The 27779-nt window shown below is 41.8% G+C and overlaps 1 protein-coding gene across 5 annotated transcripts in view; it reads left to right on the top strand.

Moving 5' to 3' along the window:
- OCLN (occludin) overlaps positions 1–27779 on the top strand; it is a 43031-nt gene that overhangs the window by 11877 nt on the left and 3375 nt on the right. The window contains exons 1-8 of one of the 5 annotated variants that reach the window (XM_045022237.1): positions 1801–1884; positions 2404–2492; positions 3918–4010; positions 5427–6123; positions 9067–9228; positions 17675–17811; positions 23873–24073; positions 26873–27044. In XM_045022237.1, the coding sequence (XP_044878172.1) occupies positions 3961–4010; positions 5427–6123; positions 9067–9228; positions 17675–17811; positions 23873–24073; positions 26873–27044 (1419 nt within the window). In that variant the 5' untranslated portion in view covers positions 1801–1884; positions 2404–2492; positions 3918–3960. Of the gene's footprint in view, positions 1–180; positions 385–1445; positions 1572–1750; positions 1885–2403; positions 2493–3917; positions 4011–5426; positions 6124–9066; positions 9229–17674; positions 17812–23872; positions 24074–26872; positions 27045–27779 lie in introns of those variants that run through there. The other 4 variants (XM_045022239.1, XM_045022238.1, XM_045022236.1 and 1 more) reach the window with 4 other exon arrangements.

Genomic DNA, 27779 nt, shown 5'->3' with positions numbered 1-27779 from the left:
AGGGTAAAGAGGCTGGTGCCTCTCCATTGAAAATTATTAGTAAATCAGTCTTAATTACTACCAAAGAAGTGGAACCTCACTAGTTAATGTGTCAAAATAATTCCAGGTCTAATACTAGTGCTTCCAATATAATTACATCAAGGATAAATAGTCCCATCTCCAATACCAGATGTTTCTATTGTTAGTAGAATTGGGGGGGTAGTAGAATTCACTCTTCACAAAAGCTTTTGTTACAGTAGCCAGGGGCCTTTCTTATTTAGCTGCCTCTGGGATCAGCTAGCTTTACGAATATCAATGTGAATTAAATATCCATCTCCACAGGAGATTGACACACAAATACAACTCTTGGGACTCAGATCATCTAATTTATCAGGGCTGCAGGAGGTAAGTACAGCATTCAAGGAAGCTGAAGCACTGTCTCCATTCAATTTTATTTTGCTCCTGATTAAAATGCATTTTGAGTTTTGTTTATAGGGGAAAGTTTTACCAGTTATGTATATGGACACTCTTAAGTTATGTTTACACTATGGGTGCTAAAGTGCCATAGTGAAAGTGCCATAGCTATGCTGTTTAAGCACCATAGAGAAACCAACAACAGACTGGGTTTTTCTGTTGCTCTAGGAACTTCATCTTCCCAAACAACAGGAACTGTTCAAGAACAGCATTCTTCCCTCAACCTAGCTGCCTCTACACTGGGGGTGAGGTGGGCATAGTTATGGTATAGTGCTCAGGAAAGTGGACCTTTTATACCTCTGACCACCGTAGCTATGTCAACCTAAGTTTTAAGAGTAAACCAGGCCCTATGCAGATATTTTTGGGGTTTTGTTTATGTTGCTTAGGAAGGGGTTTAAATTAAGCTGAAAAAGGTACTGCTATACTAGAGTGTCAGGCAGAGGGTTGTACCAGTCTATTTCAGTTTAAATTCAAACCTTAGCTTATACCCCTCCCCCAAAGTTAATATATTGTAAAGCCTCAGTTATTTTTATTTCCTTCCAGTGCATGCAGGTGGGGAGGGGGAAAGGTGCATAGAAACAGCGCCACCCTGCTCCTAGTACTGCTGATTTAAAAGGGTGGCACTGGCAGAGGGAGAATGGTAGGTATTATCACCTTTGCCCTAATGCCCTCCCCTCAATTTGTCTCTCTCTTTTCCTGGCGCTAACCCCCATAGGCCGCGGAGCTGTGTTCATTCGTGTTTTATTTCTGCAACACGACAGGCAATTTACAAACAATACCAAGACGGGTGCCTGGGCTGAGGAGCTGCAATCTAAGGGCCTTATCGCTGCGCCCCCAAATCGTCCACTGATCTCAGTGGGGCAGTTCTGGGCAGTAGGGGAGGGGCGACACATTAATCCCGGTTGAAGGGTTAAAGTGTCTGTGACGTGCCATCACGGAAGGGCTGAGAGCGAGACACTCTCCCTCTGCCCCTCGTCTCCCGCCCGCCCTTTGTTTACACTAGAAGCTCAGAGCTTGGGCAGCCTCACTCGAAACTGGTTCCCGGCTCCTTCCACGCGCTCGCTCGCGGCGCTGCAGGAACAACCTGTTCGCTGCCTAGTCCCGGCGCCGAGTTTCAGGTGACGGGGTCACGCGCCGCGAGCGCCCCGCCCGCTGTCGGAGGGGACGAGACCAGCCAATCGGCAGCTCCTACCCCGCATTCCAGGCAGGGCAGCGGGAGCCGCTGGGCTGGTTTCCACCCGGGCGGGGAGGGAGGAATGGGGGATGATCGCTCCTATCCCCTAGCCCCAGGTGTGCAGGCAGGGCGCATGCACGGCGGCTGGGTGTGGCTGCTTGGCAGGGACGGGGGAGGAGGCGATGCGAGCAGGCAGCTCCTAGTTGCAGAGCGGGGATCTGGCGAGTCTAGCTGGTGCGTGTGTTGCTGACATTAAGGTAAATGATCTCCTGGAGCTGAGTGCCTGACTGGGCTACAAGCCTCTGAATGGGAATTCGAAGTGGGATGGGGGCGAAAGTAGAGTGTGTGCGTGTGTCTAGTTAGTAGTGTTATTTGCTTTGTGTAGGTGGTCGGGGGGAGGAGTTTTCCCCTTTTCCCCAAACTCATCAATGCGGAAATTTAGTGGACTGTAGCTTCTCATTAAAAGTTTTCGTATATATTTATGCTTATGGCTTGTAATTTGAAATAAGACAAAAAGCTGATACTTTCAGTTTGTGGGGTACTAATATGCATTGCTCATTATTATAGCCAGATCATGCACAGATCTCACTTATTAAATGCTCAGTTGCATATTTAAACTCATCTCTGTGTTAGTTGGGAGTTCTCTCCGTGACATCATGATGACTTTTCAGTTACATCTTTTGCAAGTTAGCCTGCCTCATTGTTCTGGGGGTGTGCACTATAATTAGGTTTTAGTTTCCATTGTGGCTTTCTGATGTGAGTGTTCTCTCAAAAAGAGGAATACTGGGAGGGAAGAATCAATCATATGATTTTAATACGTAGTTTCCACCGAAGCTGTAAACACCATATCCCTTGGGAGCTGTCGGTAAGTACTTCCTGGGTGTCCCATTCAAAAATGGGTCTTTCTAACAAGTTGCTTCCTTAAGACCCATTTTCTTCTCCCTCAGGAGTCAAGTATCAGAGGTGTAGCCGTGTTAGTCTGGATCTGTAAAAGCAGCAAAGAGTCCTGTGGCACCTTATAGACTAACAGACGTTTTGGAGCATGAGCTTTTGTGGGTGAATACCCACATGCATCCGACGAAGTGGGTATTCACCCATGAAAGCTCATGCTCCAAAACATCTGTTAGTCTATAAGGTGCCACAGGACTCTTTGCTGCTCCCTCAGGAGTGACAATTCCACTAGGGTATTCAGTCTATTATGAATGCTGTCTTCTCTGTAAAGACATTTTCTGTATGCATGGGAACACATGCATTAAATTCTTCTTTGCTTCCCAAAGAAATGCTGTATTATTCAGCAACTAATGTCTTCTATTCTTTCCTTTATCTTTACTGTAGTATCCCCTCAAGGCTGCACTGAAACAAATTACATTTTGGTTGAAATAGCTGTACTCTGCATAACTAAGTTTGAAATGTTTTGGTGACGTTTATTGAACTGCTTTTCCTAATCCAGCAATTAACGAGGATAGCCACTTCAGGGACTGAAATAATTATTGTTTCAAACCATAATTTTAAAAGGATAATTTTAAAGAGAGCTCTTGGCACGCCACTCGACAGATGATGACTCTAAAACCAAGAACCTCCACCATCAAAAACCTATTTGCTATATACAGTACTTGCTCTCACTGGGGGCAAGGTGGGGTGGGGATAAAATTGTCACTCTTTTGAATGCCCGAATAACAAAAGTTTCCCAGCCAGTATTGACAAGTCCTATTGCTCTTTTCTTTTGCTGTGGGGATCTGTTTGACAAAGGTCTTTTCTCACTCTTGTTTAGAAAAACATACAATTTAATTCAACATTTGGGGATAATCTAGTAGATACTCTACCAATGGTCATCTGAAATGTTGTACTGCTTTGTGTCAGTATGTAAACAAACTGGGTAAAGGCAAAACTAATGCACCCCTCCAAAAAGAAGAAAATGTAGATGATCATGAAGAATTCTCCATGGTGTCACTACTTGAGAGATCAAGCAAGCTGTTAAATAATTCAAGATCTTTTTGGGAGAAATCATAGTGTTAAGATAAACCACTGTATAAAAAACCTGTAAGATGAAGGGGAGTCTCTGGATATTTTGGGGGAATAGAAGGAATTGTTTGTTTGTAGTTGGTGAATTGAAGGCTCTAATTGTTGAAAGCCTTGACAAAAAAATAATTGATTTGTCTACTTGTCTTTTTGTTATTATTCAAGATTGAATAGCTATCTGTGCTACTTAATAAAGTGATCATACTAGCTATAATGCCATTACGTTTAGATTGCTTTGTTACTAAGCCTGTCACTTTTTTTTCCCTTCTAGTTACCAAAAATAAGTCTGAATTTAGCAGCCAAGCACTTCAACTATGTCATCCAGACCTTTTGAAAGTCCTCCACCTTATCGACCAGATGAATTGTAAATATCCTCTTTTCTGCTTTGGTTACCAATTTAATTTACCCCAGATAAGCAGTGTACATAGTTGGAGTTCATATCTTTAACAGCTCATTTATATAACTGTTAACAGTAACTGTGTCAACTATCATAAGGTTGCTGCTGTTAGACCAGGGGTGGGCAAACTTTTTGGCCTGACAGCCACATCAGGGAATAGAAATTGTATAGTGGGCCATGATTGCTCACAAAATTGGGGTTGGGGTGCGGGAGGGGGTAAGGGCTCTCGTTGAGGGTGTGGGCTCGGGTTCGGCTGGGGATGAGGAGTTTGGGGTGTAGGAGGGTGCTCTGGGCTGGGACCGAGGAGTTCGGCGGGGGATCAGGGCTGGGGTAGGGATACCGAAAGGGGTGCAGGTTCTAGCTGGGGGTGTGGGCTCTGGGGTGGGGCTGGAGATGAGAAGTTTGGGGTGCGGTGCAGGAGGCTGCTCCATGCTGGGATCAAGGGGTTTGGTGAGCAGGATGGGGCAGGGGGTTGGGGCGTGAGGAGAGTCTCAGGGGTGCAGGCTCTGAATGGCGCTTACCTCAGGTGGTTCCCCCGGAAGCAGTGATATGTCCTTTTTCCGGCTCCTACACGTGGAATGGGGCTGAGCCACATGGTGTGGCCCCTGACCCGGCGCCCCGTCTGGAGCTTGCCGGCCAGCTTAAAACAGCTTGCGGGCCAGATCCAGCTCGTGGGCCATAGTTTGCCCACCCCTGTGTTAGACTGTACCTTGCTGCTTATTTAATGAAAAAGCAAACATCTATCTAACACATGGGGCACATGTAGAATGGTCTAATAGCTTGTTTACCACTTTACAAGCTGCTTTTTGTCTCTTAGATCTGTAAACTAATCAAACAAAATTTAAACTGTCAATTAGGTGTTGCTGCGCTCAGTGTTGCAACAAGTAACTGACTATCAATGGGGTTTAGGCTCCTAAGTGCCTAAATTCCTTTTGAAAATGAGATTTAGGCTTCTAAATCAGTTAGGCATTGTTGAGTGCCATTCCATCTAAATACCTTTACAAATGTGGGCCCTACTATTTTGTATAATAAATACTGCAAATTATCACGGTTAAATATTCTTTCCAAGTTTTCCAGAGCACCTGTTACAGTAATCTCTAAATGCCAATGGTCAGAGTGGATTAATTTCAACCTTCTAATATTTGTAGCTAACCATCGTAAAAGCATCTGAGAGAATAGAATTCCATCTTTTTGGAGGAATATATTCATTCCATTTAAATTTAGGGGGTCTTCTTTCAAAATTGGCTAATTCTGACCATTTCCTGAATTAGTCTGTTCCTGATAATTTCATTGCATGAGTGTCATGCACTACAATTTTTTTGTAAGATAGTTTTTCATAGCTGGCTAAAAACTTCAGTTGATAATGTTTTCATCTTATTGCAGCAAACCTTCTCACTATGCACCAAGCAACATTACATATGCTGAGGAGATGCGCTCTCAGCCCATGTACTCTCAACCAGCGTATTCCTACTATCCAGAGGATGAAGTGCAACACTTCTACAAATGGACTTCCCCTCCAGGAATAATAAAGATCATGTCAGTTCTCATTATAGTGATGTGTGTAGGCATCTTTGCTTGTGTTGCTTCCACATTGCCTTGGGATCTAGAATTCTATGGAAGTTCCTCTTTGGGATCTGGTGTAGGATATCCTGGATATAGTGGTTTTGGAGGCAGTTACAGTGGCAGTTATGGTTATGGCTCCGCGTATGGATATGGTGGAGCTTATGGCATTGGAGGAAATTACATTGAGCCCCGAGCTGCTAAAGGCTTCATACTTGCAATGTCAGCTTTTTGCTTCATCGCTGGAATGGCGATTTTTATACTAAGTGTTACCAACTCAAGCATGTCCAGAACAAGAAGATATTATCTAATTGTGATAATAGTAAGTGCTATCCTTGGCTTCTTGGTATTCATTGCCTCCATAGTGTATGTACTGGCAGTAAACCCAACCGCACAAGCTTCAGGATCAGTGTTCTACAATCAACTTGTTGCTCTGTGCAGCCAATATTATGCTTCTACAAATACAGGAATCTTTGTGAATCAATACCTGTATCACTACTGTGTGGTAGAGCCTCAAGAGGTATGTATGCACTAATGTCTGTGTTGTTTTGTTTTTTCCCTTTAGCTAACTAAATCGTATATCTAACACTTCTGTGTACAAAAGTCATGTACAAAATCCATAGCTAATCTAGCTAAACTTTCTCTGCTCATTAAACCAACTCCTTCAAATTCTACCTTACCCATTGCACTGAGTGTTTCTAAAACAAATGAAGAGCCTGAAGAACTTTTATATGCTTCCAGGAATATAGTAAACTTCATGAGTAGGGCCCCACTAAATTCATGGTCCATTTTGGTCAATTTCACAGTCATAGGATTTAAAAAATCCTCAATTGAATCATTTCAGCTATTTAAATCTCAAATTTCATGGTGTTGTAATTGTAGGGGTCCTGACCCAAAAAGGAATTGTGGGGAGGTTGCTAGGCTGGGGGCATTACAGTACTGCTGGTGGAGGCGCTACCTTCAGAGCTGAGCAGCTGGAGAGTGGCAGGAGCTGCCCAGGAGACTAGCTCTGAAGGCAGAGCCGCTGCCAGCAGCAGTACAGAAGTAAGGATGGCATGGTATGTTATTGCCACCTTTACTTCTGTGCTGCTACTGGCGAGGTGTTGCCTTTAGAGCTCGGCGCCCAGTTAACAGCAGCCGCTCTCTGGATGCCCACAGAAGTAAGGGTGGCAATACCGCAATCCCCCTAAAATAACCTTGCAAGCCCTCCCCCTTGCAACTCCCTTTCAGGTCAGGATCCCCAATTTGAGAAATGCTGGTCTCCCCCTGTGAAATCTGTATAGTATAGGTTAAAAGCACACAAAAGACCAGATTTCATGGGGGGAGGGGGGACCACCAGATTTCATGGTGCATGATGTGTTTTTCATGGCTGTGAATTTCGTAGAGCCCTATCCATGAGCATGGGTGTAATTAAAATAAATACAAATCACTTTTAGGAGGTTAAAATAAAGTCCTTTCCTTTTTAATGGTGGTGATTTGTTAGTGTGCCAACCCTTTTTTCTCATGTCCCATTGCCCCACCACATCCCTGCCCTGTCACAGTAAAAGGAGCTAACTACTTTGGATATTTTTATTTGTGAATATGAGTCTTGTTTCTTTGTCAGTGTTTTTTAACCTAGTCTCCTGTATCAAATTTATATGCACTAAATTGCACCCGTGCAAGAAAAAAGTCACACTGATAAGCCATAACCACTTCTTGGTGTCCAATATGACCTGGTGATGATACATTTAATACCTTTTAAATAATTCTTTAGCTACTGCAGTCACTAATATGTTCGGCTAATGGAATTTTATAAAATACTAAATTTGAAAACCTATATTTGATGATTAAAAGAGCCTGAGATAAATACAACTTGTGCACTGTAGGCCTTTTTTTAGAATACCACAGTGAACCATATTATTGACTAATCCCCACATTTCTAAAAAGTAGATTTAATTTTAATTAAATTTATGTACGGAAAAGATCTGAGCTGGTGAAGTTTAATGGCACAATACAGGAGACTTCCGGTCTCCTATCCTAATTAGTGAACACAGTTTTCCCTGGTCTCTTGCCTTCTCATATTGATTTTCTTCTAGATATAGGTAGATTAATGTATTGAAACATGTGTGTGCGTGCTCCATTTAAGGCCCCAAAATGTACTCAAAGGAAAACTGCATGTGGCGTCCTGGGGGATTACATGAGATGGTGCTTCCTTTAAAGGTGACCTGCATGGGAGGAAGGGGAAAGAAAACTGGGCTGCTGTGCGAAGAAGGCCTAAAAGTGTTTGGGAGGTTTTCTGTTTTGTTTCCAACTTGCTCAGAAATTTGGATTCTGTCTGACTGAAAGAATCTGAGGTTTGGAGAACTCTATTGTAAAACCTTGTCTTCGCTGCAGGAGAGGGTTATTTTAACTTGAGGTAAGATCTTAGTGAAGAGGTGGTTTGTAGTTTTTTGTACAGGTTATCAAGTCTAAGATTAGGCTCTTCAGTAGGCTTTGACTCAGCCTGCTTCAGGGAAATCTAATCTGACCTGGTATCTTGTGTGAAAACTACAAACTGCCTTGCCTTCATTAGGATTTTACCTCAAAGTAGATAACTCAAGTTAAGAACACACCTTTTTTTTTTTTTTCTTTCTTTTTTTTTTTTCCCTTCCTTCTTCAGTGAAGACAAGGCCTCAGGGAGATGTCAGATGAGCCATGTGAGTGAAAACTGACCTCTCAAGTCACTTTTAGTTTTCTTTCACTTTCTTCTTTATAAACCTAATTTAAGTTAAATTCACATTTGGGCTCAAGGAGGCCTTTGCTAAAGATCTAACATCCTTGACTCCTCTTCAATAAAGGTATTAAAGCTCTTAGTAAACATGCTTGAAAATTCCTGAAAGGTCCCTTTCTGGTTTTACTGGGAGAAAAAAAATGGACTTTCCTAATGTTTCTGGTTTAAAACTCTTTAAAAAAAAAAAAAGTTTAAAAATTAAAAAAGCAAGAAAGGAGAAGCTCAATTAAAAAAAATCCTTTTCATGTCACCTTTGAGGAGTTATTTAAAAAAAAAAAGTGGTGACTAGGTGGTGGTCCTGCAGAACAGTTCTCTTCACGTTTCATACAGGACGCACAGCTGAAATCGGTGCAAGTGCCCACGATCCAGCCGCCTTTATATAAAAGGAGGGGGGGGCAGTTTTCCAGCAGGATTTACTCCTCTACTAGTCTTAAATAGCTTCAATTTGGTCTCCTCCATATGCTCCAAAGCCCATTTATTGGTCTGGAAATTGAGGATGTTCATCTCATGGGAAGATGTTGGACTTTTAATTTGGATTAGGATCTTGACTTGTGTGGAGGTGGAGGAGACAGCAGCTATTTGTGGGTGGGTGTTTTTTTTTGTTTTGTTTGTTTTTTAGTGGGGGCTCTGAACTTATTTTTGGCACCTTGAATAGATGGTTTTGTCTTAAAATCAAATAATAAATATCTGCTACATATTTTTCTTCTTTTTTAGGCTATTGCCATTGTGTTGGGATTCTTGGTTATTGTGGCTTTTGCCATAATCATATACTTTTCTGTAAAGACCCGAAGTCAGATGAATTATTATGGTAAAATGAACATTCTCTGGGATAAAGTAAAGGTTTATGAAGAAGATCCCCCCAATGTAGAAGAATGGGTAAGCTTAATATTGGATGTTTGTTCTAAACCGGTACAAACCCTCAAATTTCTTCTCAAGCTCAAGGTTTCTGTGCCCCAAATTTGACTCACCTCTATAATAAGTGACATCATTATGTAAAACTCCCATTTAAAAAATCTGGAAAAAAAATTAGCGTAATACTAAGGGCAACTCTACAATAACAAGTCCATTTGCACATGGAATAGAGCAAAAGCACTTCAGAAAGCCATTGTTAAACTAGGTGTCTGTTTTCAGCTTCTACAGTGGGTTGTCTCCAACAGTAAAATTATTGTAAAATAATTTACTATCATATTTTCATAAAACTATTCAGGTCTTGTGTGTATTGCTATACTAAATTACTCTGTAAACAGATGGTCTGAGGTAATCAGACAGTGATACTAAGAACATAGTCAGAAGAGGAAACACATATAATGACAACAGTACTTTGATGTAGTCTCCCAGTTATCCTCTCTGGAAACCTAGCAACTGGGCTGTGAGATCTGTTATCCAATTTCAGGAAACATCCTTAGTTGCTTTCCAAAAAACCCAGATTGATTTATTTTGATTGTTTAATACCTAACACAAAATTTCAGGCGTACATGATTTCTTAATGCTTGTAACTATGTTCACAGTATTCATTGTGTACCTCTGTAAGTATGTTATGACTCATGTGATTCTACCTGTGCTCATTGGGTAAAGGTCATGAGCCAGGACTGTACTGGGAACTGCTATAAAGAATCATTTGAAGTAAATGTTTCGGTGAGACAGTTTCTGGGTGTGCCTTTTCATTACTTGTTTACTCATGTTTCAAGATGTCAGAATAGGGAATATATAGGAAACTACCAGCAAAACTTAAAACGCTGATGATTGGCTATCTGATGTCTTGTGGTTTTATTTATTTATTTTTTGGGGGGTCAGTATAAAGAGGTGGTAGCCTCTCCATAGTTAAGGTTTCAGCTAGTTTCTGTTGCAAAGGTCTCTTTTAATCTCTTAGAATTTATGACTTGGAAGATTGTTTTGGCCAGAAAACTGCCAGATATATTACGAAAGTAAAGGATAATACATTTATAAACAACTTGTTTGAATTACAGTTACTATTACATTTTAGAAACTTCTGCTTAAAGTTTCTTTTGTCTCCTCATAGGTCTGTAATAGCTTGTTTTTACCCCTTCACGTTTTCTAGGTAGTTGAGTCTCCTTCAGTATGTGTCCTGGCTTTATCTGAAAAAATGAGTTTAACTTATTGTTTTGGGACCCAATCCTGCTATAAGTGATGATGGTGGAAGTTCTTTGCCACTGCAGTGGAAGAATTGGATATTATGCATGTGAATATGTTGTCCTCTAATGGCTGGCAGTGTCTTAGAAATAATTAGGGCGGTGTTTGTTTGTTTTGGGTTTTTTTATTTTTATTTTTTTTCCTGTATATGATGATCTCCTTCTAGCGTAAGGAGTAGATGTTTTGTTTTGGATACCAGGCCACGGTTCCAGTACTGATTGTGGTGGGGAACGTGGTGGTAACTTCTTCATAGTTGCCACAATATTCATGATTATTTTGAAAATGGTGGTTTTGGGTTTTTTTTATATCAATCTTATAACTCCACACAAAAACAAACCACCCGAAACTCTTCATTTTAAGAAACTTCTAGGGTTAGGTCTCCTAGAGATTTTGTTTTGTGTGAAGCTTTTGCTAAGGGTATGGCTACACTTGAGAGTTGCAGCGCTGGTGGAGGCTTTCCAGCGCTGCAATTAGTAACTGTCCACACCTGCAGGGCACATGCAGTGCTGCAACTCCCTGGCTGCAGCGCTGGCTGTACACCTGGGTCTGCTTGGGGAATAACCACTGCAGCGCTGGTGCTACAGCGCTGCTCGTAAAGTGTGGCCACACACCAGCGCTGTTATTGACCTCCAGGGTATTAGGAGATATCCCAGAATGCTTTTAACTAAATTACTCCCTTTGTTTTGTTATGCTGCCTCTCTTTGTTTTGTTGTGAACTCGGGGCTCTGGGAGCTGCTTATCTAAAAAACACAGCTCCTGTTTGCTGTGATCAATCTGTAACTGACTGAAAAATCAAATGAGATAACCCACTACCTTGCTGTGAATGAAGCAGGCAGGGGGATGAGTGTTTGCTTGAGGAGAGAAACAGCGGGGGCAGGGGTGAGAAAGGGAGTCCGTTGGAGCAGCTGCTTATCTGGTCTGCAGGCTGTTTGCAGTTAAGAGTAAGGGGTCGGGAAAAATTTCTGATTTTGCAAGGCAGGGAGCTGATACACAGTGTCGGCTCCAAAAATCCACTCTCTCTCTCTCTCTCCCTCCCCCGGTCCCTGTCACACTCCACCCCACCCCCCTCTTTTGAAAAGCACGTTGCTTCCACTCTCAACAGCGCTGCAAATGCTGCAAATGTGGCCACACTACAGTGCTGGTAGCTGTGAGTGTGGCCACACACCAGCGCTTTCCCTACACAGCTGTACGACCAGCGCTGTAACTCCCAGCGCTGCAACTCTCAAGTGTAGCCATACCCTAAGTGCCTTATGTTTCAGAGACCTTCTCTACCCAGAAAAATCTCATTATGACATGAAATGTAGAGAGGTCTTGAAATTGCTTTGTTAAAACATTGTTCTATTCCTGATTTTGAAGAAATTGACATTTTTGAAAAGTAATTATGCTTCACAGCCAATGAGACAGAGGAAGGAAAGAATATAGTGACAGAGACCATTTTTGCCTCTGACTTCCAAACTGAATAGGATTAACTTTCAAAAGTGAAGAATGATTGACAATTACCCCTCTTATTCAGGTTCTGATAGTGCACCCATCACTGTGGTACCTGGGTTCATTCCTCACCAAAATGATCTCTTAATTTAGGATGTGCACAGATTTGTTTGGCAAACTGAGCAGCTGAGAGTTGGGTTATTAAAAGTTACACAGGAAACATGTGGCACAACTGGGCACAGAACCCGCTTAAATTGTGACTTATTTTGGCTGCAAAGGAAGTCAAAGTTCAAGTCCCTAAAATGAATTTAAGCTTAAACGCTTCCCAGTCATTTCTCCAGAGTAACAGCTGGGCTGGAAGGGATGTGTTGTGTTTTCCCTTTGAAGTTTCACTACCTGTGATCTCATCTCGTATTAGGACTTCAAAGGGAAGCACACTTCCTTCACAACACATCGGAGGAATGCATCGGGGGCTTGCCTATTATATCATGTTGTATTGAAATTAACCAAATCTTGTATGTGTCCTTAGGACAGCACAACTAATACAGCAGTTCTCAAACTTCATAGCATTGTGACCCCCTTCTGACAACAAAAATTACAACATGACCCCAGGAGGGAAGACTGAGCCTGCCTGCGTCCCGCCAGCAGGGGCCAAAGCTGAAGCCCAAAGTCTTCTGCCCTGGGGTGGGGGCCATGTAACCGTAGCCCTGGGCAGTGGGGTTTGGGTTTCAGCTTTGGGTTTCAGCTTCAGACTTGCTGGGGCCCAACACCAGTCTTGGCAATTCCATTAAAATGGCGTCACAACCTAGGTTCCCTGTAAGCTGCGCAATCGCCACGCAGGTCACCAGGCCCACAGCCAGAGCTGTTGTGGCTGGGGGGAGAGAGAGAGAGAGAGCTGTGATGAGTCCTCTTTTCCCAGCCTAGCCCCAGCCGGCAGCCTGCACCCCAAGCCCTTCATCCCTGGCCCGACCTCAGACCACACACCCCAACCCTCTTCCTCAGCCCCAAGCCCCCTCCTCCATCCCAGTCCCCTCATCTCAACCCCAGCCAAAACCCAACCCTCTGCCCCAGCCCTGAGCCCCCTCATATATGCCGAACCTCTCAGCCCACCCCACCACATGAAGTTTATGTGCACCAATATGGAGATGTTGTCACATATACCTCCATATTGGTGCACAAACAGACACTCCCTGGGTTATGCAGACCCAACTTACAGAAATCCAGACTTATGGAAAAAGTTCTGTAAGCCTTTTTTTTTTTTTTTTGCATAATGGATCACTTGCATAAATCGGGGAGCTTCTGTAATAAAATTAATTCCACACGTGTGGGGAAAAATTAGAGGCAACACTGGTCATGACCCACTTTGGGATCCCGATCCTCCCTTTGAGAACCCCTGAACTAGTATGATATTAAGTGACTGTGAAGGAGATAGAGTTCCTTTTTAAAGTTCAGGGGGTTTTGGGGGTGGGGTTTGTGGTTTCTTGTTTTCTTTTTGGCTGCTTTATAAAGATGTGAGAAGTCTTCTTTAAAAAAAAAAAACAAAGTAGAAATATCAGGCAAGGACAAGTAAAGTCTATTTTCCTGGTCCACTGGAAGACTTCTCGTGGGAATGGGGGTCCACTGGTAGAACTGGTTCTGAACTTTCTGATGAAAGTGGTTTTAGTTGGAAAATGCCACTTTGTTGAAAACAAAATGTTTCATGGAAACATAGTAGTTTCCATGAACTTCTGACAAAAGTCAGGCAATGGATGGCTTCCAGGGTCCGCAGCTCTGGGATAGCTTGGCCATGCTTCGCAGCATGGAGCCTATAATACCCTGAGAGCACTGGATAAGACATCTCCCGAGTTCTTTCCTGTTGCTCTACCAGCCAAGTTCTGCCAAAATATCTCCATTCTGATTTGCCATTTCTAGATCTCTACTTCTCCATCCTAAGTAGATAATTTACATTGTTCCAATTATGTGCTGTTTTTCCATGTATCAAAGTCAATGCATTTTTTTCTGAGGTCTTAGTTCCAACCTCCAAACTCTCATTTGTGACCTGATCAGGATTTGAATTCTTCCTAGCTGTAAACGACTCATGCATTGCTGAAAACACTGTCAAAACAGACTTTTTAACTGGGAATAACTAAACACTAAGGTGGATTTAAAATGCATGACTTTTCTGCATGAGTTTTCCTAAATTGGACAATTAAATGTTTCCTTTGCTGATAAATCTTGTTGAATGTTTGTCATAACTTTATGCTCTAATTTGCAATTGTTCATGTGTGTTTGAAGAGGAAAACACATTGATGCTTTATCTAAATGCAAGCTGTGTTTGTGTCCTGTCCTTTAAAGCTCATGTTGTCCAGAATAAGTTACATTGTTTTCTTAGGCTGTGTCAACATTACAGACCTTACAGCAGCATCACTGTACCACAGCAACTGTACCGCTGTAAGGTCTCCCATGTAGCCACTGTATGCCGACATAGTGCTGTCCACAATGCTGTGTCTGTTGGTGAACTTATGTCAGTCAGGGGTGTGTGTTTTTTCACATCCCTGACTGACAAAACTTTTGTAAAAGTGCTAGTGTAGATGTAGCCTTAGACTGAAGGACCGCTGCTAAAGGGTGGATATCCAAATGTGTTGCTTAAATCCATGTTTCCTTGTCATATTTTCCTCCTGCTCTAAAGTCTGGTCTAATTACAGAGTTGCACTGGCATAATATAAGGGGTGTGACTTTTAAACCAATTTAGTTACATTGGTGTGACTTTGTGGACGCTCTCACATTGATTTAAACCTGGTTTATGTGGGGGTGAATGTAAATTTACAGGGACAAGCTACATTGCCAGGCTTAAACAGATGGGAATGTACCCACATAAGTATTCAGTAGTTCAGCTAAATGTAATTAAATTAGCACAAGTTTGTGAAGCCATACCCTTATTCTTCAAAGATTTTATGTTGAAAAATAATTGAGCACTTATGAACGAACACACACACACACACACACACACACACACACACACACACACACACACACACACACACACACACACACACTTTTCCTGTAAGCAGTTTAGTGTAATCTACAAGTATCTTTTTTAAGGCAAAAAGTGCAGGGTTTTGCATGCACATGAACATTCTATCAGCTAACAGAGCTGACTCCCACAGCTGGGAAGGGAGAGGGAGATAAAAATATTTTTCAAGCTCCTGTCATTGAGCCAATGCACAAACGTTGTATGTTGTTCATAAGTAACTCATCTTTTACTGCAATATAGGTTTTTAGAAGTTGATGCTGCTTTTTCCCTTGTCTGTAGTGTGTGGGGGAGAGTAAGAGAGTTAAGATCCTACCAGTGCAGCATTCTGAGAGGTTTTGTTTGTCTCTTGCCCACTGCCATCCTAAATTAAGTAGCTTCTTTCTTTTCTCATTTGTCCATGTCAGCAAACTTCGTAGCAGCAGTTGACTACTGATGAGAGTAAGGGTGAAAGCTGCAGTGATGCCAGGGCTTGGGCATCTTTACCATAGTATCACAACAGATAACGTGGTGGCTACAGCCTGAACCTTCGCTACAGCTTCCATCAGTGGTGGTGAATTATACACCGCTACCTCGATATAACGCCACCCAATATAACCTTAATTTGGATATAACGCAGTAAAGCAGTGCTCCGGGGGGGGTGGGGCTGCACACTCCGGTGGATCAAAGCAAGTTCAATATAACATGGTTTCACCTATAATGTGGTAAGATTTTTTTTGGCTCCCAAGGACAGCATTATATCAAGGTAGAGGTGTATGTATACATTTTACTAATGGAGATGCACTTAGGTGTCTTATTTGTTCCTATTCATTTGTGTGTGTTTCTTTTCCCCCTCACCTTTACTATTGAGTGTCTGTGTGATATGTCTCCTTGCCCCAGGCCATGCTGGTGCCGCCTCTGCTTCACCAGCAGGAGAAGCACAATTAGATTGAACGTGTTCTGGTATGATAAGCACTTTTTTCCTGGCTTAGCAGGTACAGAATGGCACTGACTAGGCCATCATGTCTGCTTTTAGGGTGGCTACATCTGCTAGGATTAGTGGGAACAAGAACATTGCCATAATAGTCCCACGGTAGAATTTGAAAAACTGGTATTGAAGGGGAGATGCAGGATATTGGCACCTTGTGCCAACCCTAAACCCTCCTCTGTTCATGGAGATCTCTAGTTATTAAAAAAGCAGGGAAAAATCAATTAAGTGATATTTTGGAGTTTAAAAAAATACTTTTGATGGCATATCAAATAAAATATGGAAGAATATTGAATGTTTTGAGACTCTTCCTTGGAAAACACTTGTATATGTAAAGCACCTGTAGAACTGGAAAAACTAGTTGAGCCACACTTTTCTTCAAAGAAACCCTAAAGGGATTTCATGCCTGCATATTTTCACAACATTAAAATTTCTAGATATATAGATTAGACACAGCTTTGAGAATAAAGCCCTCTTCTGTCTGAATTGTGAAGGGTAGGCAGTCTTGCAAACAATCAAGTGTCGTGTACACAATACCGAAATATAAATTTAAGACTCTATAATGCTTAATACTGGAGCACACTACAGAGAGGTACATTACAAACATACCTGTCATATTTAGATCCATTGAGTGCAATCTAGTTCATTAGGGGCCCAGTTTGGAAAGGTTCTTAAGCTCGTGCCAAACTTTAAGCATGTGAATAGTTACCTTGACTTTAGTGGGTCTACTCGTGTTTAAATAACTTGTTGAATTGGGGCTACAAATAAAGCTGATCACCCAGTTGCTCTAAAAGTCGTATCGTTTCTCAGCCAACTACATTAATCTACTCCTTCTACTCTAATCTTCACACTCTTTCAATTCTCAGGTCACTCTTAATGGCATCTTTTAAAGAAATATAAATACAAGTTACACTTCAAATAAAACAATCTTCTCCTTCTCTTTTCTCTCCCCCCCCCCCCCGCACCCCTTCTGTACTATTTCTACTTCCAATTCCAAAACTGCTCCACTTCCTTCAAACTGACCCCCAAAAGAGAGTAGTAATGGGCATGGGGAAGATTAATGCAGTCAACCCTCCATCCATCATTCTGACACTGATATGAAGCAGCTGCTGAGGCTTACCTGCATGTGATAAAACTATTCCATGGTACTGCAAGTGTAAGACTCTTCTTTCATATACTTGTAAGCTATCTTGTTTCAGAAATACCCCTGGCACAAATACTTCATGTAACAATGGGCAGCGGAATCAAATTTCTTTAAAAATAACACAAACACAGGACTCTCATGCTTTGGGCCTGGAGCTTCCTGTGCCAAAAAGGATGAAACTGCTGTGGCACTAAATGATTGATTTTATGGTCCTTTGTGGTCCTCAGTGATGTCTAGCAGGCAAGGGGTCTTCAGACTACAGTCCCCCATGCACACACGAGCTCAGCCCTCAGAAGCATTCAGTCACCTTATTTCAATCTGTCTCCACTTCTCTTTGGTCAGTGCTACCCTAGTATTAAAATAGAGCTCATGACTTCAACATAATGATGCTAGTGTCTCAGTCATCTGCTGTACGTATAGGAACATTTTTTAATAATTTGTGTAATTCTAGTTCTGAAAATGCTTTCTTAATTTATTTTAAAAATCAAACAAAACTGAGAGTGAACTGCTAAAGGTGTTTTTTTAAAAAAAAAAAAAAAAAAAAAAAAAGCTTTTAGCCACAAAACAGAGATGTTGTGTATCTTAATGTCTCTCTCTTTTTGGATGGGGATTATTTTACTAGGTAAAAACTGTAAATGCAGAACCAGCAGAAATACCAGTAGTGGACTACCCAGATCGAGTTGCCAGTTCCATGGTTTACTCTGTTTCTGAGAAAGTTAACGAAAATCGAGTTTATACAGACGCCTACAGAGCTATGCCGTAAGTAAACTGTTCCTGCCTTGTTAATGGATACAGAACACTAGAAGGGTAATAGAAGTGCATTGGGACTCTTGCTCTAAAGAGAGGATCAAATCTTTTTTCTTACTCAGGATTCCCCATGGAAGAAATTGGTGGGATTCTTGCCTGAACAGTTATTGCAGATGTTATCCTGTCTGTAGGGTGTTGATTAACTTGTATATGTTGACTTGTTCTTGTGTGTCAATTTAATATTATAGTTTTATAAGATTATGGGAGATTAATGTGAGACTTGTACCTTAGTTTGTAACAATCAAGCAAACTTACTCACAAGCCTCAGCTCTAAGTGTAGTTGAAAGGGGTGGTCTCCAGGTTATGCTGTTCTTACTAATTCATAACATGTCTTTAATATAAAATAGCTGTCAGTCAATTTGTTTTCAGATAATCTAGGAATTGACTTTATTTTGTAGTATTTATCCACATTAGTCCCTTTCTGGTGTAAAGATTTTTAGTTGCTGTCTGTCACCATTACGCCTTTTATCCTTGTTTTGACTTGCAGTCTGATCTGTAGAGATTACTTAAATTCAAATTAGTATTATGTAGAGTACTAAGAGCCTAGGATAGATTCTTCTAAGGCATTTATCATCTTGGTGTCCAAACACCAGTGTGTGTGAATATTTAAAGGAGAAAAGAGAAATAAATACGCCTTACCATAAACAGTAGTGGAGGTAGGGGGAATTAAATGGAGTATGCTGGTGAAGAAAAATTGCACCTGTGTTTGAAGAAAAATAGAGGGGAACTGTCAAACATAAGGGAGGGGTGTGTGTGTGTGTGTGTGAATTAAATGCATGACATTCAAAGATGGGGGGGCTGAAGAAAATCAAATTGCTTGTTTGGAAGTGAATGTATTTATCCACCCAGTCAATCAATAATGGTAATCTAACCAGATTCCTTCTAAAAATAAAGTACTAAAATCCACTCATTCTAACCTACCCCCATATCTCTTTATCCTTGGAAAAATTATCAGTTTTTCATGTGAGTGAGAAATATTAAGCCTCCTCCTTAAGCTCATATTGATCTCTGAACTCTTTCCCACCCTGGGGGAGTTAGGGCATGCTACAGAGTCTGTTTGCTTTGTGTCTGGACTAGAAGGTGTCTTCTTCAACTTTTAATTGCCCATCCGTATCTCTCTTGAGCTCATCTGTGGTGCATGATGGCTGCTCTGTAGACTGGAAATCATGTAGCAAATCCACAACACTGGACTGCTGCTAAAACACACACATGTTGTTCCTTTTTCTATGTTATGGAGCAGGCAGAGGACTTGGACTGTGCAGAAATTCCACTTCTAAGCAGGACTCCCGTATTACTCCGTTCTCTGCTTGCTCATGACAGTGGAAGAGACCCCCCCTGCCAAAAGTGAGGGGTGTGTGTACACCTGAAAAACAAAACCATGGCTGGGTCTAATTTTGAGGTCTACAACCTGTTTAAATATAATTGTTGTTTACTGAATGCTTTAAATCAGAGCATGTCTCTAAAGACTTTGGATATTCTTCATTGATTTTTACTCTCACATCATGTGAAAAGAAAATTAGTTGCAATTTGAAGATCTCCAGCAACTGCTTATAATTTAGTTACTGACACAAATTCAAATACTACAGACATTTCCTTCTCTCTTTCTTGCAGATCACTTGTCATACAGGCCTTGATCTTTCGAGAAACTGTTAAATAGTGAACACACTGAAGTGTGAATCAGGCCCTGCACTTATGAAACACACAAACTTTTGAAAACTAATTCAGAGCAACTGAACCCTGATTCTGGAATTAAATGCCGAATGTGCAGTATCTTAACTTTGCCACTCATAACAATTAGGAGGGGAGTTGGGGGAATTATACCTCTCCTCCCAGTAGACACCTCTTCTTCTGTTCTAGTTCTGCCTGTTTCAGGAAGTGCCAGAGATGATTCTCTAGATGAGTGGTCCCCAAACTTTTCAGGGCTGCACACAAACCCCTTGTTACTCCTGTCCATGCCCCCTCCTGCGGGGCCAGGGCTCCTGGGGTGGGAGGGACATGGATGGGGTAAGGGGCTGAGGCTGGGGCCACAGTTGGGGGCAGGGCCAGAGCTGAGGCTGGGAGTGGGGTTAGAGCTGAGCTGGGGACAGAGTAGGGCTGTATGGCATATTCTCTTCCTGTCCCCTGTGGGGGATGGCCCAGAGCTGTCACACTGCCCTAGAGGGGTGTGCCCCACAGTTTGGGAACCCCTGCTCTAGATAGTCGTTAGCTGCATAGGGAAAGGAAAACACTTCAAATTGAGTAGAAATTTTAAAATTAAATTTATAATAGGATGAAGTCTTATGGCAAGTCTGAATGGAGTCCACTATATCGGTGTTCCCACAACGACAGGTGTGTGGGCCAGTGCTGGTCCCCGAGATCTCCCTGACACAATTTAGGAAGGCAGCAAGCCTGTCCCTGATATCAAAAAGGTTGAGAAATACTGCACTATATCACTCTGAGATACCTCTTTACCCCCTTTACTTCCCTTTTCTGACAGCTTTGGACTGGGGTGATCTTTCCTTTGTCTGACATAGGTATGCTGGATACAGTTTCCTTCAGAGTAATGCCTTGAAGTCAAGGCACAGAGAATATATTGCTAGTTCTAGGTGATGGTACTGTTCCATCCCACCCGGCACTGGACCCTGATTCTGGTATTGACCCTGGTATGGAGGTCCCAGAAGTGGCCCCAATGGAAGTGGTGCAGATGGAGGAAGAAAAAGCATCCTATCCTCCAGGGCTGGCCTCTTCCTTGTCATCCCCGGATGAGGCAGTTGCAGGCCCCAGTATCCCGCTGCCTCCGGATGACTTCAGAGCCCATCAAGAGCTCCTGAAATGGGTCACCGCAGACTTAGGGCTGGAAGCTGAGGAGCTGAAGGAGTCTGTGCACAACTTATTTGATATCCTGGCTGCAGCGGCTCCATCCAGAGTGGCCCTGCCAGTTAATGAGGCAGTGTTGGGGCCTGTCAGGGTGCTCTGGCAGACCCCTTTGTGTCTGCCCCCATCTCAAAAAGGGCAGAGAAGTAGTACTGTGTACCAGCCAGTGGGTTTGAGTACCTGTACTTGCATTTTCCCCCGGTCCCTGGTGGTGTCGGCTACAAACGAGTGGGACAGACGGGGCAGTCGAATGCTACTCCCAAAAATAAGGAAGCTGAGACTGGACCTGTTTGGACACACCACTTATTCATCAGGCAGCCTCAAGTTGCATGTCTCTAACGAGCAGGCTCTGTTGGGTCGGTACGATTTGAACCTGTGCGACTCAGTGGTCAAATTTTAAGGACTCTGTCACAGGCGTCAAGGCAAGAGTTCATGGCCAGCCTGGAGTAAGGCAAGATGCAGGGCCAGGACCTCCCTCCTGGCAGCTCTGGATGTGGCTTACTCAGCAGCCAGAACAATGTCGTCAGCAGTCACCATGATGCACTGTTCATGACTCCAGTCATCAGGTGCCTCTCACAAAATGTTGCAGTCCGTCCAGGACCTCCCCTCCAAGGGTACCTTCCTGTTCTTGGAACAAACAGACTTCAAGCTTCACGGCCTCTAAGACTCGAGGGCCATGCTTTGCTCCTTGGGCCTTTACACGCCTCCAGGAAGCATTTTAGGCCCCAGCAGCCTCCCAGATTTCTGGTGCCTCCCAGGCAGGAGCTCTACAAAAGAAAGTGAAAGGGCTATAAATGTTGTCAGCCCCTACCTTCTGCCTCAGCTTTCCAGTGGGACTTGCATAGATAGCCTGGTGAGGTCAGACAGGCCTTTTGAAGGTACGTCTGAGGATGGCATACCCACCTCAACTGCAGATCCACCCCCCATTTGTTTTTTAGACCACCTGTCACCCTTCCAGCTGGCATGGTCTTCATAACATTGGACCATTGGGTGCTCAGCACTATAACAGTTGGTTACACCCTCCAGTAACCCTTTATTCCCCCCATCCCTGCTACCTCCCTCCCCCATCCCTCTTCAGGGACCCTTCTCACAAGCAGATTCTCATCTAGGAGGTGCAAGCCCTCCTATGTGTGGGGGCTGTAGAGGAGGTTCCTCAAGACGTGAGAGGGAAGGGGTTTTACTCCCAATTATTTCCTAATCCCGAAGGCCAAAGGGGGTCTAATGGCCCATCCTGGACCTGTCGCCTCAACAAATATCACAAGAAATTGAGGTTCCACATGATCTCCCTGGCCTCCATCATTCCCTCCCTGGATCCAGAAGACTGGTATGCCAACCTCAATTTGAAGGACTCTTATGTCTACATCTCTGTCTTCCGTCAACACAGGAGATTCCTCAGGTTTCTGGTGGGTCAGTGCTACTACTAATTCACCGTGCTTCCTTTCAGCCTGTCGGCAGCCCCGTGGGTTTTCACTAAGTGTATGGTAGTGGTTGCGCCCTTCCTCAGGCATCGAGGTGCACAAGTCTTCGCATACCTTGACGACTGACTGATCAAAGGCCACTCACAGGCTCAAGTCCAGCAAATCACTGGCATAATATGGGCCACCTTTCAGGCACTGGGCCTCATAATAAATGAGCAAAAGTCAACTTCGGTCCCAGTTCAGAGAATAGAATTCATCAGGGCGGTACTTGACTCCAGCTCAGGCCTATTTACTGGAGACTATATTCTGAACTCTGTCAGACTGGATCTCCCCCCTTGCAACCTACCCTCTTACAACCGCCTGGGTTTGCCTCAAATTGTTGGGTCACATGGCGGCATGTACCTATTTGGTGCACTACACGCAGCTACAGCTCAGATCTCTACAGATGTGGCTGGTGTCAGTCTCCTCCCTCGGCAGACACCACTTGGACTTGGTACTCATGATTTTGCTGCCCATCCTAGCTTCACTGGCTTGGTGGAGAGAACTGGGTTCCATAACTTTTAGCTACCATGTATCTATTGGTAACCTTGATTTTGGATGCATCAGACCTGGGGTGGGGAGCCCACCTTAACAGTCTCAGGACTCAGGGCCTCTGGTCCCAGGAAGAACTCTCCCTGCAAATAAATGTCAGGGAACTCAGGGTGGTATGTTTGGCTTGCCAGATGGTCCTTCCCCAGATCTAAGGCAAGGTGGTGCAGGTCTTGACAGACAACACAGCTTTGATGTTTTACATCAACAAGCAGGGAGAAGCTCAATCTTCAGCCCTGTGCTCTAGAAAATCCACGGAGAGAGCCTATATGTAAACAATGATAGATCCTGTAAATAGGAAATTTATTCCTGATGCTTTATACAAAACATGATTATTTACAGGGACTATCACCATACTGTGAAATTAGTTGTTGGTGCATATGCCAGATTTTCCTAACTTTTGCTCACCAAAACACTCTATTTCTGTTGTCCACTTCTTCATCTTTTATTCTACAGTGTCTATCCTAAAATGTAATACTCACGATTGTGTCCAGGACAGTCGGTATGGTCTCTCAGTCCTTGCTATAAGCAAAATGTAGTTGAGTTTCTAAAATCTTAGGGGCATTTGTAAAGCAAAAATGCTAATCCTCTAAGAAATTTCACACTCCATGTTTAGGTAACAAATGGATTCCATCCATTCAAAGGACAGCCTTTGACAGACATATCTTTGACGGATCTCTGGGCTACTGCCATTTTATCAACTATTATTTTTACTTTAAACTGAGTGCCATTCTGTAACAGACACACTTTTTAAAAAATTCACTAGCAGCTTTCTTTGTATAGGGATCTCTTACTATTCTTTAAAAGGTTAGTTGATTACACTTTCAACCCAGTGTGTGTTTCTCAACTCACCAGTTTTAGGTGAAAATGGAAGCATGAAATCACAGAGGTGGAATGATTAAAAATCTGGGAAACTTGTTCCATTTTAGTTTGGAACAAATACATTCACATTTTATATTATAAGCAATTTGTTAGCCAAAGTTAGTGAATTAAAATGAATGACTCTTGTTTTCCAAATACATGTTGAATTTTTTATAGAATAAAAATCCAGATTATTTTGTCTTTAATTGATCCTGTTAATACTTACCCTGTGTTTAATGTTGATAATTCAGCCTGTAAATGGCAACTAATGAGATCTTTACTGCTTTTGGTAGGAAGTCTGAAGTTATTGTTCCGTTAATGAAGGACCTCACACAGTCAAATTATACTGGTAACAGTAGTTATGATGGATCGACTAAGGAACCACCACAAAAGAGAAGAGCAGGAAGACGGAAGAGAACCAACTCTGATAACTATGATGCAGATTACACAACTGGAGGGGAGTCTTGTGATGAGCTGGAGGAGGACTGGGACAGGTACTGACAATAACTTCATCAGGCATTGAAATAATACTAACTCCCCTGCTTGTGATACATTAGATGAGCTAACCCAGTTAATAAGTGTGCTGTCTCTGCTGAATGTGGTAGTGGTTGGAAGCTTGTTATTTATATAGTTGCAGTGCCACTTCCATACTGTGGATAGTGGCAGCATAAGGACTATTGGAATAGGAAGGAGGCCTAGAAAGGTGGTGGGAAAAGAATTACTTTTTTATACTTGGAAACATTGCCTTTGAAAGGAGTATTTGCAGCAGTAGCATTATCTGCTGTTACTTGTCTGAAGTAGCCTCTTCCACTGACGCTACTACCTAGAATGATTTCATAATGTGGCCATTGAACAAGACTTTGGGTGTCTTGGGACATCTGTATTCAGTGGAATGCACCAAGTATATTTGAAGTGTCCCATTTATATTTTAATATTGAGACTGAAGCAGTTAACCAATATAATAGATGCTTCAAAATTTGTTTTAGTGAGTTCTTAACGCTGCTCATCAGAGCAAGTCAAGTTGAATGCATACATGCTGCAAGCTCTCCCAAAAAGCGGGTAATAAAACTCTTCCCCTCCTCTGCAACACTCCTGTTACTTCAATATTGAAATGCACTGATTTCCTCCTGAGCACATGTAGCAAATCTATGCTAAACCAGCCTTCATAGTCTAATGTTCTCTCACAGTAAATGCTGCCCTGCATATAGACAAAAACTGACATGCTTTGGGTGATGAAGAAACTGAAATATTTGTTATGGACAGCTAGGACTTCATGCTGCTATGAAGTGGATAGTACTTTTGAATGAAATTAGCCGTATTTAATAATAATAATAATAATTCATAAATAAATACAAGTGGTCTTTAGACAATGATCAAGTTAATCTGTGGAACACTTGCTAAAAACTGATGGCTATTCCAAAATGAGCTGTTGAGAAGGTGGCAGTGGGATAATATAGTTGAATCCTAACCTGCAGAGGTGTAAGATTTTATAAACCTACAAGAAAGAAGGATTAAACCATTCAAACCACTATACACTTTTGGTAAAGTTAGCAATTTGCATTTAGGAAAAGCACTTGGGTATTTTGCATTGTAAATGTGAATTGGGAAGTTGGTTCCTGGGAAAATCCAGAAGATGGGAAGAGTACTAATGTTGTGCCAATAATCAAAAAGGGAAAGTAGGATGACTTGGGTAACTATAGGCCAATTAGCCTGACCTCAATCCTGGGCAAAATAATGGAAAAGCTGATATGGGATTCAATTAATAATGAATTAAAGGATAGGAATATAATTAGGCTTGGAAAGGTTAGATTTTTATCGATTAAATGACAATTTCACTGTTCACATGCAAAGCAACAAAAAATATTTCCATCAGTAATCATCAAAATTTACAGATGGGTGAAGAAAAAAATGCTGCTTGAGAAATTTAGTTGATTTAAGGATACTTTGAATATTTGGACATTTGATGTTGACAATTTGTGTTTTAAGAGTTGAAAAACTCTTAACATTTGGAATCTCAACATCTGTCATTAAATAATCACCTAACCCCTGCATGACTTCCCGCAATTGTAAAAATGTAATAAATAAAAAATGCTTAACGATAAACATTGATATTATCTTGAATTTTTTTTAAAAATGAAGCCTAAATATACTGCCAGTTAAATGTGATTTTTATGGAATACAGGTCTTGTCATACAAATCTGACTATATATTTTGGTAAGGTTACAAGTTTGATAATAAAAGTAACTATGTAGATGTAATATACTTTGATTTTAATACTGCATGCCATTCTGATTTAAAAAATTGGCTCTATACAATATGAAGAGAGCACACATGAAATGGCTTAAGAACTGGTTAACTGACAGATCTCAGCAAGTAGATATCAGTGGGGAATGATACTTGCATGGGGGTGTTTCTAGTGGTGGTCTGAAGGGAGCAGTACTAGATCCAATGCTATTCAACATTTTTTATCTATGATCTGGAAGCAAATATAACATCACTGTGGACAAAATTTGCAGATGACACACACATTGTTGGAATGGTAAGTAATGATCTGGTTTTCTTGATAATTTGGGCCCATTGAAACAGAATGTGTGTTAATAAGGTCAAAAGCAAAGTTACACATCTAGGAACAAGGAATGCAAGCAAAATTTACAGAATGGGGGAATGTATCCAGGAAAGCAGTGACTCTCTGAAAAGGATTTAGGAATCACAGTGAACAAGTAACTCAACATGAACTCCCAGTGTGGTGCTCTGGCAAAAAGGCTAAAACAATGCACAGGGAATATATAATAGGAGTAGGGAGGTTATTTTACTTCTATATATGGTATTGATGAGACTGACACTTGATTATTCCATACAGTTCCGGGGTCCACATTTTGAGAAGATACAGAAGAGAGCCACAAAAATACTTTGAGGGCCGGAGAAAAGGTCTTGTAGTGAGAAATTTGAAGTGATCAGTCTGTTTAGTTTAGTTTATCAAAAAGGAGATTGAGAGGTGACATAATTACAGAATACCTTCACAGGGAGAAAATAGCAAGTATTAAAGGGCTCTTTTAACATAAAGGAGAAAGACATAACAAGAACTAAGGAGCTTGCTATGTGGCCCTACCAGTGCCTGTCAGGAGCAGAAACTTTTTCATCCAAAACTTAACATGCACTCTCACCCTCCATCAAATGGATAAACAAACGCTTTCTGTTATACAGCTGAAGATAGCCCATACCATATGTAACAAGTGACTTTTTTCCCCCCTCTCTCCCTCCCTCTCCCCCCCTGCCACCAAATCTTCCCCTAGGGAATACCCACCAGTAACAACAGATCAACAAAGGCAAACATATAAGCGAGACTTTGACTCCGGATTACAAGAATACAAGAGTTTGCAAGCTGAACTTGATGAAGTCAGTAAAACACTCTCTCGACTGGATAAAGAGTTGGATGACTATAGTGAAGACAGTGAGGAATATAAGGTATTTCCGTGGATAACTTTGAATGTTTATGCAGGATATCTTGAGGGGGGGGGGTTGTGAAGGGTAGGGTGCTTAATTAATGTATGCAAAAATATGTGCCATGCACCAGTGAATGCTAACTTTGTCATACAAATTACTATGTAGCAAGTAAACTTAGAGTTAGTGAACTGATCATGCAAAACTTAATGAATTTGAATTTGAAAAAGGAGCTTTTCAGAATTTAGAGGTTTTATTAAAATTTTGATGGGATACTGAAGATCTTTGTAAATGGAAAACTTTTACAAATAGGGTGAAAAAATTTCCAGATATTTTGATAGTAAGATTGTCATATCTCTTAGACTCTGTTCCAGAGTTCTAGATCTTGGTCTGGGATTAAAAACTATCCATGTACTGGAAGAAATACTGATGATCTCTTCTGTCAATATCAGAATTTTTGTCCAGCCTTGAATATCATTCCCAACCTCCTTCAGATTTTTATTAAATGGGCCTTACTCCTCTGAGAGAATAGGATATATGGTACACGCCAACACAGACAGATTTCTAGCTCTAAATCCCTCAGACTGTCTACCAGGCTGACATCCAAAGACTATTTTTACATCCTCTGTAGTTCAACTGCCTTTCTTTGTAACTTTAGATTTTTTTCCAAATGTATGGTTAACAACTCAAAACCGTGTAATAGGATATTAAACCTATGTTATTCATAACACTGACATGAACTGTCCTACTTAATTTAAT

The sequence above is a fragment of the Mauremys mutica genome, chromosome 6 (genome assembly GCF_020497125.1).
Source record: "Mauremys mutica isolate MM-2020 ecotype Southern chromosome 6, ASM2049712v1, whole genome shotgun sequence".
NCBI lineage: Eukaryota > Metazoa > Chordata > Testudines > Geoemydidae > Mauremys > Mauremys mutica.
The sequence above is the reverse complement of the archived record's forward strand: the minus strand, read 5'-3'. Positions and strand labels throughout refer to the sequence as shown.